The sequence below is a fragment of the Coturnix japonica genome, chromosome 7 (genome assembly GCF_001577835.2).
Source record: "Coturnix japonica isolate 7356 chromosome 7, Coturnix japonica 2.1, whole genome shotgun sequence".
NCBI classification, from domain to species: Eukaryota; Metazoa; Chordata; class Aves; order Galliformes; family Phasianidae; genus Coturnix; species Coturnix japonica.
The window spans coordinates 14435754-14449727 of NC_029522.1; the positions used below are offsets into that span (position 1 = coordinate 14435754).

The 13974-nt window shown below is 42.6% G+C and overlaps 1 protein-coding gene and 1 long non-coding RNA gene across 2 annotated transcripts in view; one reads left to right on the forward strand and one right to left on the reverse strand.

Moving 5' to 3' along the window:
- Positions 1-13974, reverse strand: part of MTX2 (metaxin 2) — a 30223-nt gene that overhangs the window by 3558 nt on the left and 12691 nt on the right. Inside the window, exons 2-5 of the mRNA XM_015868438.2 lie at positions 13926-13973; positions 12925-12971; positions 2696-2768; positions 574-650 (exon numbers count right to left, since the gene is read on the reverse strand). Coding sequence (XP_015723924.1) covers positions 574-650; positions 2696-2768; positions 12925-12971; positions 13926-13973 — 245 coding nt within the window. The remainder of the gene's footprint in view (positions 1-573; positions 651-2695; positions 2769-12924; positions 12972-13925; position 13974) is intronic.
- LOC116653655 lies at positions 52-8748 on the forward strand. Its single transcript, XR_004307868.1, has 2 exons — positions 52-394; positions 788-8748. It is a non-coding gene; the product is annotated as an uncharacterized LOC116653655 (long non-coding RNA).

A 13974-nucleotide genomic window follows, 5' to 3' on the forward strand; every position in this document is an offset into this window, starting at 1 on the left:
GTAAGAGAGGATATTGGAATATTCAGCATTGCCTGACCCGAGGACCTCAGAAACCAATGATCTGTCACACGGCACATAACAAGTTACACACGCCCTTTCTACATAAAGCATCCTTTAGAATGAAAAAGAAATAATCATAATGTAACAGAACTGATCTGCATTAAATGTAGGTTATTAGCGGTTACAGGTGAGCACAAAACCCGTGTCATGAAGTAAATACAGATTTCCATCTGTGCTACAGCTTTATGAAGTGCTCAGTAAGAAGACAGCGCTGTTGAAAATAGAGCTTCAAAATTTACACCAGTAATTTTAAGGCAGAGAAATAGAAAACCAGCTGCAGAAACTGGCAGTGATGTGCACATGTCCTGCATGGAACCTGCTTCCTGAATTTGAGGTAATGTCAGAGTGGAACATTTCCATCTCAGTTCAGAGCATCTTTCTTTTGAGCCAGCACCAGACTGCTGCACTGTTTTAAACGGTGAAGCAACATTCCAGAAAAGCACACTGACTCCACAGCAGTGCTAAGGAAGACTGGTACACAACCATGTTGTGATGCAGACAGCGTGTTATTACCTTGGCTTTCACAAACTGCACTATGGGCCCAAGTTCAGATACTACTTGGTTTCCCACATGAATAAAGGGCACTTTGCCTGTAAAATAAGAAATGTATTTTAGTAGGAGCTTTTTATAGATGTCAACTATCATTTCATATTTTCAAAGCAATTAAATATCGTAAATAGCAAGAAGGCCTGAACATCCATCTTGGTTTTTTGTTGCTTTTTTCCAGATGAGCACAGGTAACGTTTTTACATATGAAGCTCACACAGCTTTCATTTGTAATACCCAACGTAACTGCCCGATCTTCCTTCTGATCCACTTTGACATGCAAGACTTGTGATTCCCTATCTCAGGAGTTACTGAGTGAAATCCATTGACCTGTATTTTAACAGTGGATTTTGCTTTGCTGGAAAGTGAATTCAGCATTTCTCTGAAGTACAGGTGGGAAATCCCAGGCGATCCGACTGAGCCCTTGGACAGTCTGACAACAGGACGTTCCCATCCTCCCTTCCAACCCGCTAGCAGGGAATGGGCTGCTGAAATGAATGTGGGAGATGTGGCACCAAGCCCAGAAAAGCAAGCTGAGGAAGCAAAATGCACAGTCAGCAAGGCAGGATCTTGTCTCTCCCTCCTCCCATCCTCCAGATTTCCAGTGACTGGGATCAGCCCATGAAGACGATCTGAGGGCTCCTCCTTCAACCCACCCTAACCACGCTGCTCGTTCTCTAACTCGTCAACCAACTGCAACTGACAAACATCAATCTTAAGCACTGTGTAAATTTAAGACTAAATGTTTATGATTACTTACACGACTGAAATTGGCCATAAGACAGAGACAGATGCTGGGCAGTTTGCATTACTGAGAAAAGCCCTCACAAACAAATACAGCAAAGAAGCCACCCAGTGCAGTGGAACACGGCACGCTCTTACTTTCCTGCCTCTGCTTTCTACAGAGAGCCTGAAGAGAAGATCAATACCTGCCCAGCTCCAACCATATTATTAGCAATACACGCATTCCTTTCCACTGACACACATAAAAACTACTGCTGGCCTAGTTCACATGGAGTTCATGCTCACAGCACATCCAGTCTTTATTTTTACCCCGAGATTCACTCTCGCTGGCTCAGCTGGCCTCAGGGTAAAGAAGTGAAGTGCACCACACCAAGGGCTGCACTGCATCCATATGCTGAGTACTGTGAAAGAAAACACAGACCCCTCTTTGCTCCAGAGCTTCACAGTTTCTGTCAGGCTGCACTTCACACACAACAGCCCTCTGGTCCTCCACTTCTGACTCCCTCCTAATGGCTTTTCCTATTATGCAGACTATGAGGTAAATAACCCTCACCCCAAAAAGATGAGATGCACGCCTGGCTACTGCTGTTGTGAAATGGTTGGTGGCAGAGGAGTGGACAGCAATTAAATACTTGTTTCAAATTATCATTACAGAACCAAAATATTGTATCGCTAGGTTTTAGGCAACCTTCTGGACCAGCCTCTGGGAAATTTGAGGCAACCAGTCACCTTCAGCAGAAGCAGACCACGTGCTTCACATGCTTAATTTATTGCTGGTGGGTTTGGAGGGGTTCTGGTCCGGGGTGTTTTTGTTTGGTTGGTTGTTTTTTTCCCCAGACAGTCTCCTTTATCAGAGAAAGGTTTATAATCACCTGTCACCCTCAGCTGACAATGCACTCACTCTTCATTTTCACCCTGTATTTACATACTGGCCATTATCTCTCAGGTAAGGTAACAAAAGAGGCTCTCTCCAGTTTTCTCACCCCAGCAATGGGAGAATATACCAGCACTCACTGATCAGCAGGAATATTCCCTGGATGCAGAATAAAGGCATTCTTGGAAATATAAGTCTTTCTGCTTAGGTCTTTTAGAGAAGATTGCCACCAGAGATTTGAGCTGTCTGACTGCCACGCCGAAGTACTGCATTCACAGCCTCAGTTCCACATTGTACCACCGTTACTTGACATGTAGCTGTTCTAATTGTTTATGGGAAAGGAACTGGTGAGGAGGGGGAAGGCCCCGCACAGGGCAGCGCTGACCGACTGTTATCAGCGAGAGAAGGCACAGTTGCCATGGTACCAAAATGGAGGTGTAATGCGGTAATCTAAATGAAGGCTGCACTTACCAGATGGGGACATGTACTCAGCATTGGCCCTGCAAACCACCCGAACCGGCAGATTGCACATTTGCAAGAAGGCCTGGAAACAAAGAATGGAAAGAGCACTGATACACCAGTGACTAACAACTGCATTCTCCCCAATACATTTGACTGAATCTTAGCAAATCATTAGCAGTACCTACCAAGAACAGGTCCTTGCATAATGCTTTTAAGAAAAAAGGAAAACCAAGGGTTTTCTAACTTCTTCAGACAATTGTTTACCTCCAGCCAATGGCTGGAATTCCTCTAATTAAGATTCTCCGCCACACACACTCTTAAATGATGCAAAGAAGCGGTGCTGTAGCTGCAAGAAATGAAGTGACATTCTGCTCCTCCTGAAAATCACAGTACGTACTTCTTGGGGCTGAAGCTGGCTAACCAGGCTTACATTGTGTAACACAGCAAACACACAAAGCACCTTCCCACAATGAAACAGTCATCAGAAATGCTGCTTTACAGTACACCATGAGCACGTCTGCTTTATTCATTTCCTCTAATTTATGTGAACTGTAGTGACTGCAAGTGATCCATTTACTGTCTCCATCTCCAACCCTGGATTCGAACACTCTCACTGGGACACCCGTTGTTGTCAGCAGCTGCCATTGCTACAAAAGCCCTAACATGTTTCTGTTTAATATAATAGCAAAATATTGAGAAATGTAATTTGGATGTATCATGGAAATAAGGAATCTTAATCTCCAGAGTCTCTCACAGCTCAGCTGAAGACCTATCATTCATTTTATCTTTGCCATTAGAAAGTTCAGAACTCCAGATTCCAACGTCACACCTTTTTATCCACTGTGGCTGGAAGCTGAAGCCAAGGAGGCCACTAACCATGAAGAAAAATGCTGCTGTAAGTTGAAGGACATGCTCCGCATTCACTGTAGGCAAGCAGACCAAAGCCAAAATGCTAAGATCTTCAAGGATGGCAAACAGTGCAGCATAGTTCTAAATCTTGTTTTGGAAACAGCTGTCCCAGCCTGAACAACATGTACTCCATTTGCACTTCAGTCTCATTTGGGAGAGGTGGTAGAAAACCAAAGGAAACAAGGTACACAGCATCCAGCAGAGCCCTGTCACTGGTTCCCAGAACCTGATCTAACCATAACTATATTTAGGAAATCAGTGCCCATGGCAGAAGGGCACCTCTGCACTACATAACACTGCAGGGTGCTAACAAATATCAGCATCAGCCCTGGTCCTAACGTTGTGACTCCTGCAGTACCCATCAAGCAAACAAACCACTCCTCTCCTCCTCTGGTGCTTCCCAAACCCTACCCCAATCACTGATGATAACAGTACCCAGGGGACAAAAGCCAAAAGCTTTGGTACCTTCCAATGCCTCTTCCAACCAACTCAAGAACCCCACAGCTCATTACATCATTTGGCTCTCACTATTTCAGATGACCTAAGTGAATCCCAAACCCCAAATTAAAGCAGGGAGCCATGGTCACGAGCTGCTAAAGACACTGATTACAGCTGACAGGAGCATGGGCCTCTGAACCCGAGAGGCTCTGCAAAACCCACCAGTAACCCGAGTTTCTGCACATTTTGATTTCTTCAGCCTAACCCCAACTGAAAGAACTGCTCGGGAGCCAATTACTACACACCCATGAGCAGATGCACCTCTGCCAAATGCTGAGAACTTTGCCCTAGTCTAGAATAAACTGGTCGTTAGATTGCCAAACCTCATCCCAACCAGCACCCCTATATCTGCTTATAGCAGCAACCCTTACCCACAGGGAACACAAAGCACTGGCCACATGTGACAGCATCACACTTTCTAAGTGCACAACCACCACAAATCAAGGCTTTTGTAGTCTCCGCTTCCCAAACTGCATGCAAACAGTAAGAACACCCAAAGGAATCGTTCTCAAACAGGAACATAAGGCACCGTCTCAGTGCTGTATCTCTTCCTATTGGCTCTGCAGGCTCCAGCGATGGTGCAGACTGTTCCAGCTGTTGCCATATGCATCGTGTCCTCTGCCCAAACTGGGGCACTGAGTTCACTGAAATTCTGCGTTAAGCTTGAGATGAATTTTAAGGCCGCCATGTACTGTTCTCACTGCTGGTTCAGACGAGAATGTCTGAACTGTGCTGGAACACATGAATAACTAAAGAGCTCCTGAACAGAAAGACAGTGTCAAGCAAAAGGAAGTGAATCAGGACTATTTTTACATTTCCACATCAGCACCTCAAAAATGAGATATGCCAGCACAGAACAGCCAGGTGACACGAGTTGCTTTGGCAAATGCTTGTCTACTGTACATTGGCTTCTCCACAGTACAAGGTTTGTACCAAAAACACGGCTTGTGTCTGTGAAAAGCATTCCTCAGTATCGAGGTTAAGTTATGAACAAAATCTTTTTGGTGTAAAGAGTTCAGCCAAGATTCCTGCAGAAATCTGAACAGTACTTTCCTCCCTCCTCCTCCACAATAAACATCCACTGACCAAGGAACATCGACCTCTCTAACAGTTGGCAGGGAAGTTCTGTCTTGGTCTCTGGCCTGGCTGGAAGTGAGGCGTTATCTTGTTTAACATTTTAGCCCAGCGATCAAGGGAGGACTTGTTCCCTTTTTGACCACTCATGTAGAATGTTTTGTAGCAGCACATTTGGTGTGCAGATAGCATCAAACCACGAGGTTTCCAGTCCTGGCAATAGATGCAGTGGAACGCAGCTCAGAACAGCACCTTCTCCCTCTGTACTTGGCACACATGATCAGAACAAGCCCCCGGCACAGCAGTGCTCTGAGTGCTCCGGGAGCAAAGGGTGAGAGGGAAGGCTGCAGCCACCCCAGGGTGGTTCTGCTGAGATTTATGAAGATATCAACACCCCTTCAAAGACACAGCATCAAAAGCTGAACGACCCGAAAGATCAAGGGCAAAGACTTATTCCAGGACATCAGAGATCACTGTCAACATCATAAATTTGGCTGATCAACTTTAAAAGAGGCTGAAAGGGGCCAACTGAATTCCAAGTAACACACAAGCTAGTTAATCAAACCCTTCTAAAAGCTCACCTAAGAACTGGTGAGAGAGGCAGGAACAGCAGAACTAGAAACCTGACACCAGCGGAGCACCAGCCGAACTGTCAGCCCCCAAAGATGCTTTTAATTCTAAAGAAAAGCACTGAATTCCCCTCTCTCTTATTGTCCTCTGTGAAAAATTACTACAGCAGTACGAACAGAGTGCACCCACAGCATGAATCTCTTTCAGCACTTAGGATTCTCACACAGGAACCTTAGAGTAGTTGCTTAACACCTATCCAAAAGAGTTAATTACTAGGATCGATTAGAAGAGATGAGGGATTGATATCCCTATTTTCCTTTGTCCATGCTGCAGAAGATCAGAGATGGCTGCCCAACAGGCTTTATACAAACAAAGGAAACTTAACTCAAGCATAAATACACTGAAGTAGCTACAGCTGAAGGAAATCAAACCAAAGTACTCATTTATTTTAGAAGCCCAAGCAATTTCATGGCTCATACTAGTTAACACCGCTTTTATGAGTGTAATAAAATCTCAGGTTGGGAAGAACTGAGTTTATTCCCCTGGTATCAACAAGACCTCCTCTTTTATCCGTGCATATCACTCGTTATGTGCATTTCTGTAAACTTAAAAGCAAGGGCCTGACTTTCTTGATCAGTATTGGCACTTGCCAACGACCAAAGCAGAAACCAGGAAGATAACCCAGATTAGTAACTTGTGGTCATTATAACATCCTCTACAAAAGCCCTCTAGTTATTTCTGGACCAAAATGTGTCTGTCCTTTGGATAAGGTTAATGTGACAAACAGATAAAAATATTGAAAATAAAGGTTTGGTTTAGTGGAGTCTGCCATCATCTCTCCCACACATGCTCCTCTTCCCTGCAGGCTAACCAAACCCTGTTCTCATGCTTTTCCAGTCTCTATCTCACCTTCTCTTCTGGCATCTGGGAAAGAATGGGAGAAATACAAACAATATCTTTGTAGCAATGCTACCTCTCTTCTTCCAGACAGAAAGTACAGAGTCTACAAAGCTTCTACTGCCTCTGTGTACCTTGGTACATTTCCACGTGTCTTGAGCACCTCCAGGTACAGTGACTCCACCATCTCCCTGGGCGGCCCATTTCAGTGCTTGTCACTCTATAAGTGAAGACATTCTTCCTCATACCCAACCTGAACCTCCCCCGGTACAACTTCAAGCCATTGCCTTTTGTCCTACCACTACTTACACAGGAGAAGAATCCAGCCCCTACCTTACCATAATGTTCTTTCAAGTAGTTGTAGAGAGCAATACTTTCTTATAGTGAGAGGCCCAAAACTGAACACACTACTCAAGATGCAGCATCACTAGAGGATACAGTACATTTTATATTGTACAGGGAGACAATCACCTCCCTCCAAAATATTTGGTAAGAAGCTTTGAGGTGACACCTGTCAGTAAATAAATTAACAATGCTATGCATGTCATTCGTTACAATCATGGCAGGGACACCTCCTGACAAAATTACCAAGTACATTAACAACAACAGTGTAGCTTACAGGACACAATGAACTGAAGGCTTGCTTTGTTTTCTTATACTTAACCCAATTGCAAATTAAGGACGTAAATAGTATGTTGGATTTCACTTACTGAAAAAAACAATCAGTGCTACTTTGCCAAGGCCTGGAAGCACAGAGCTCAGAAACCTTGGCCCTCCCCTCCTGTGACAGAAATGACATTTCCAGCTCTGCTGCTGCTGCCCTCCAAACAATGTACGAAAGTGATGCCATCTTGTCTTCCTATGATGACAAGAACAGAAAATGACTGCACATGAAGTACAAGTGGGAAAGAGTAAGAGAAGAGAGGGGGGAGTTCTGTATTTTTTCCCTTGGTTAATTGGTTTATGTAGCAGTTTTGCCTTCACTCTCCCTTCCTCTTTGCCCTCCCTGAAGACTGGACTGTTTGGACACTGCCAATTGGAAGCATAACGCCCACCAAGCAGCAAATCACCCCATCAGAGCTCCATCACATTGTCTCTTCTTCCCCTCCAGTCCCCTCTCAGAATAATACACAAGAGCAAACACACACATTCATTAAAAATGAGTTATAACTTGATGTAAATTATATCCAGATTGCAGTTTCCAAGATCAGAGGAAAGAATGAAATTGCTTATGCCAAGTCCCAAATAGTTCACAACTTATATCCCCCCATGAGGAGCACTGTTTTCAGATGGCACACACTCCAGGCTTCATTCGGAGAAGACATACTCATGATTAGTTTTTTAATAAAGAACGATCCATTGCAGGCATCTCTTATTCAGCAGCACTGCTAAATGCGTCCGCATAATACGGCTGTGAAGGAAGAGCAAAAGGCATTTGTTTTCATTCTTACACTATTACATGAGCAGACAAAGGAGGACAATATGCGACGACAACTAAAGAGTTATTCTCTGCTTTATTGCAGGAACGCATTTTAAAATTAAAAACCATGAACAAATCCACAGTATAATTCAGTTTTCATATCAAACAGCTGCAGACCCTGTAACCGAAATAGTATGTCTAAGGTTATAAATGAAAACTGCTCAGTATCATTCTTTGAGTGACAGATTAAATTCCTAATCCGGTTATGGTAATGGCCACATTTGTAGTTTAACATAAATTAAGAGCTTAATTATATTTGCGACTATTTTAAACAAAATAACAAATTCCTTTGTACCTGTGAACATAATTTATAGCAAAGCCACCTTCATTCTCCAAAACAATCTATTTTACACTGCAGCACAGCACTGCTCTAATGGTATAATGTAATTCTTGTTGTAGAATGTGGAAGGAGTAGACTCAGTGGTAGCACAGAGGTTTTGAAGATAAATGAAGATGCTATTCATTCAGGGGTAATTTCATCTCAGAACTATATGAAAGATGTTTCACTCCCAAACAGTACCTCTACGGCTTGGGATTTAAGCATGTTTTCAGCTACAACATAATGCTGCCAGATTGATTATGTTGATTCTGCATTTCTCATCGTGAAGAATTTCCAGTTTTTGTTCTCTTAAAAAAAAAAACAAAAAAGGTCAGATTTTCATTTCTCTACTCAGCCTTGGCTCAACCTCAGCAACAAGTTCACCTCCCTCCTCACATTTTGTCTAATGGAAAACCGAGCCACAGTTCATACACCAAAAAAACAAGTCACAAATGTGCAGAGAGCAATTAATCATGCGTGATTTACACATTCATTTGATTACTTGTTGAAGTAAATAAGCAGTTAGTCTATGTAACACAATTTTAAATTGCCCAAACATCCTTCTGTCATTCAGGACTAAGAACAGACAATTCTGAACGCACTTTCCTGGAATATATTAAGATCATTTACAAGGACATCAATTGCACAAGCAATTAATACATATCTTAACGTAATGAGCTGCCGGCTGTATAACCTCAGGATAGCTATGAGAATTTCCACAGTCGTGAACATTTCTGACAGCCTTTTAAGCAAGGCTCCACTGCTACCCGCATAAATATTTCAGAAGAGCCTGTAATGACAGAGGCAGCCAAAACGCTCGCATTCCTCCCCCCGACAAGCTGGGGCAGCACGCAGAGATGCTGCTGCTGTTCTTGCAGCCGCAGGCCTGCAGAGCACAGCTGTGTGCGCCCACTGCTCCCCCTCTGCCCCAACCCCACCAGCCTTCACCTGCATCAGGCACAGCAGGGGGACGGGGCCTGGGCAGGCCCTCTGCTTCAGACTGAGACTGTCTGCTATGGTTATTTAGTTTTAATCCAAGTTTGTGGCTTAAAGTAAATGAAAAAACTGTAATCCACCAGCTGTGAGCACAGCAGCATCCTAAAGCATAAACACACCAACACACACACATCTGGAGGTCCTTGGGTCTGACAACTAATTTTTAGAGAAACAACCGTAATCCACATCTTAAATCCACAGAATCACAAAGGTTGGAAAAGATCTCCAAGATCATCAAGTCCAACCAATGACAATGATAACCCAGAAAACCCTTCAAACGCGTTCCCAGCATACACAATTCTCTTCCAAATCACAATTTATCTTAAGCATGGGACACAGCAGGTGGAAGTTGTACAATGTGAGGCAGTTAGGTCTGAGCTGAAGATCTCAGAACTCATAGGATGGCCCCTTCCTTCCAAAAGGCCTACACTTGTATTAGATTTCCAACAGCACTCTGTTAAACTCTCTGTAATTATTCACAGAATGGAATGCATAGCAATCTACTGAATTTGAAATGAAGCAGCTTTTTAAAGCAAAGATAGTATCAATCTGTTAAATGCGTTCTTACACTACCCGAGTATAACATAATAAATCTCAATTTCTTAGGCTATCATTTTAAATAGTAACTCCATCTCTACCTCCTTTAAATGTGGAGCTGATCAGGAATTGAATTATAGCTGTGTATTTGATTCTGAGTTTTGGTGACTTTTTTAGTATAATAAGAATGATAATCAGGAATGCTGTACTTTGGAAGTTGTATGGTAAACAAGGGGAGAATGTTTGTAACTGTGAGTCACAGTGCCCAGGAAGCATACGTATATTCATTAACAAGAACAATGCCAAACATCTCATGAGAAGAACAGAGTTTTCATTCTAAATGCAACGTTCTCATTCCTGTAGCTGGAAAATCATTGCTGAGATTAAAATCCCCTGACGTGAAAATAGCATTGCATTCAATATCAAGGTTCTGCAGCCTTCCTTCTCTACAGGACCATATAATGCAGTCCTTCAATATATCAAGCAAGGAGTGCAAACACCAAGTGGTACATGAGACAATGCATGAGCTCACTGGAAGTTATGTTGCATTCTCAGCAGATTCAAAGAATCTGCACACTGTAAAAGAGGAAGGAATTCTTCATTCAGTGTGTGGAAGAAGATAGAAGAATTAGAGAACACGGGTAGGAAAGGAATTAAAAGACAACAAACCAACCTAGCAGGATCAGCAGAGATTCCACAAGAGAAAAGGCACTTGTTTGTTTGTTTGTTAACTACTGAGGACACCACCAATACAGCTGCTCAGCAATTCCCAGCATTCTCTGTCCTCCCCACTTGCACTGCACGTACTTGCACTGCACGTAGCTACTTACTGTGGCCTTGGATTTTTTCATTAATTTAGATGTAACTCTCTGTATATCTGTTTTCTGAGAGCTACCTAAGAACAACATAACACAACACTGTTGTAAGGAGACTCTAAGAAAGATGCAGAGGACCAGTTCCAGCACACCCAGTGTCCCCACATGAACCGTGTTCCTTAGGGATCTGATGGCTGCCGACTCCACGCACTCTTTTGAGCTGATGCATTCAAAATTCCAATGTATTTCCACCCCATGAAAGTTCATCAGGCCATGACCAAGCCATGGATCTGCTCTGGTGATAGTCACGTGCCCAGAATCCCTAACAGGGGAAGGGGAATAGCAATTGTGGGAGAAAAAAGCCCCAGGCACCAGCTCCTATTTCTCTACCTACCCGCTGCTCCCATTTACTCCTCAGGGAAGGGGGAGCAGGAGGGAGAGATAGCCAGCAAAAAGATAAACAGGCTCCTATCAGCATAAAATGTCATTTCCGAACCAGAGGAATGCAGCAATTTCCTTACACAAACTATGCTGGTCTAGTCAAAGCTTAGTGATCTCTTAGCCAGTAATACATAACCACAGCTCCTATTATTTCAAATTGGATTGCATACACCAAGGATAGCTATTCTTTCCCAGTCAAAACCTTGTTACATGGGTTCTTCTAAATAGATATGATTCCGCAATAGAAAATTGTTCTATAAAGTTGAAGATCAGATATCCACCAGAGCTGTATTTATAGTCATGGCTACTATCAGCTGTCCAGCTAGAGAATATTGAAGAAAAACAAGCATTTTTAATATATTATAGTTAATTTATCATCTAAGTGACATGTGTAGGATAACAATGGACTGGATACAGTAAAGTAAAATGATGCATTAGAAAAGGAAATTTTAGGGTTATGTTATTGCTTCTTTTGTTTGTGTGCTTTTAATGCAAGCCACACCTGTGTGTGTCGTTACATGGCAAGAGAATACATAAGATCCACAAAAAATACAGGATTCTGGAGTAAAAAGGAACACTGAAATCAAGGGAGCAACAAAAGCACTTATTTGCTTTACTGAGAGACACAATATAAAACACACCAACAAAATATATATATATATATATAGTCCCATTTATTTGATATATTAAAGATGACTCATTTTTCTAGCAGAAGACAAAGGTACCTTTTGTCCTGACAGAATTAACTCTTAATGATATTTCCTATATTACCAGACTGGGAGGAAAAAAAGTTAGAGATCCAGCGGGTAGTTAACGTGATCACATAATCCCAATATTTTTACCAGTAACATCAGTTACAGTCTCCAGTGTCCCATGAGGCTAAATGGGAAGTGATCCTCTGGACAGTCCTAAGAGACACTTTGGTCTTGGCTGACAGCAGCCAAGCCAGACCACACACCAAAGCAAGAAACAGGAACAGTGCAGCTCCCTACTACACAAAGCAGTAGCAAAGCTACTCTGAACAGGAACCTGACAGACATCCTGCTCACCACCACTTCTCACAGCCTGACCCCCTCTGCTAATGGGAACACATTCCCTCGAGATTTGGGGTTTCTGAACCTAACAGGTTAATGGAGTTTACGCAGACTTCACAGCCACAGAGGTGCTTTTACGTCAGTCAGAGATGCAAATTTGTCAATTATATGGACTATTCCTACAAACCACACTGGATCTCTACTATGTATATATGATAGCTCTCCTCAATTTCACCAGAGACACACGGAGATTTGATGCCTGCAGCACATCTGCCTGGAGCTGGGGGTAGCAGTAGCTCTGAGAATCAAATAGCAGCAAGCGTCATGCAAGGGGCTACAAGGGGAACTGACACCTCTGCTGACAACAGGGGCACCCCACAGGGTCCCAGATCAGGAAGACAAGCAGATACTATATGATAAAATATAGCATAAATACAAGTACAAGCAGCAGCACTCTGTACAGAACACCCAAACCCTCGTGTCCTTTCGGTTCTGACACTTCAAGGACAACACAAAGGAAATCAGACAGAGGAAATAAATGTCACTGCTTATGACAGAAATAATTCTTAAATTATTCATTTGGGTAAATACAGACATTCTAGCTAGAAGAGAATCATTCAAAACCTAAAACAGAAATAACATCTTTAGTTTAGAAGAGATGACGTTACCTGAACAGCAAGGGAAGCTGCATTATCAGAGAGCAAAATCTGGTCTTCTGTTGAAAGAAGAAAGAAAAAGAAATCACAATTACAAAAAGCAGTGTCTGTTTACCTACTGACCTGTAACTGTAAGTCATCCTGAGCTGCATTTCTTACATGCAAAAGAGGGAGCAAACGTACAGTTGTTACGGAGCCAGACTAGAAATCCTGCTACATAAATATTTTTTTTGAAGTACCGGGAATATTTCTCCTGCAAATGCAATTGCATTTATCATACACCACCAACAATGTACGATAAAAATGCTCACGACTGAAAACCAAACACTTGAGCTTTATGCCAATTACTCTTCTTCTAATCAAAGTTAAATAAAACCGCATCTTCATAACTCCTCTGGCTAGAAAGTAAAAGCATTCAGAAAGCTATAAAAACGGCTTGCAGTTAATACTGCGCACTGTGTCTAGGTCTGTCACACAAAAGAAAGATGACAAGTTCACTGCAATAAAAATTCCATGCTTAGAAGACTAGGGCTGCTACCTATTAGTCTTCATTACTTTGCAGTCTTCTGACAACTGTAGCAGGCTGCTGAGCCCCAAATGGGGGCCATAATGTGATCTGATGATATATGAAGAGCTGCTAAAGGGAGCCTGAACCATCCTAGCCTATACATTTTAACAGTTCCTTTTTACTGAGAGCCCACTTTACCACAAGACTTCAAAAATCTGCTGCCTCAGCTATTGGTGCAGTAAATCTGCCAACTGTGCCTGCAACCACATCATTTTACACTGCCTACAGCAGCCAATATAATGAGTCAATAATAAACCAAGGACCTTATAGGCCATGAATAGCTGGTTTATATTGGCAGATGTAAGCGTAGCTCAAACCTCTGACCAGACAAACAACACAAAGGGCTCTTAACAGTTGCTGTGCTTCCTCGCAGTTAATTATCTTCAAGCACATCTAACAGGTTTTTAAAAATAGAGTAATTACTAATTGCAAAAAGCGTACCCACCCTTCAGTTGCTGATACAACGCAGCATTTTCAGGCCAAGGCTCTGCGGC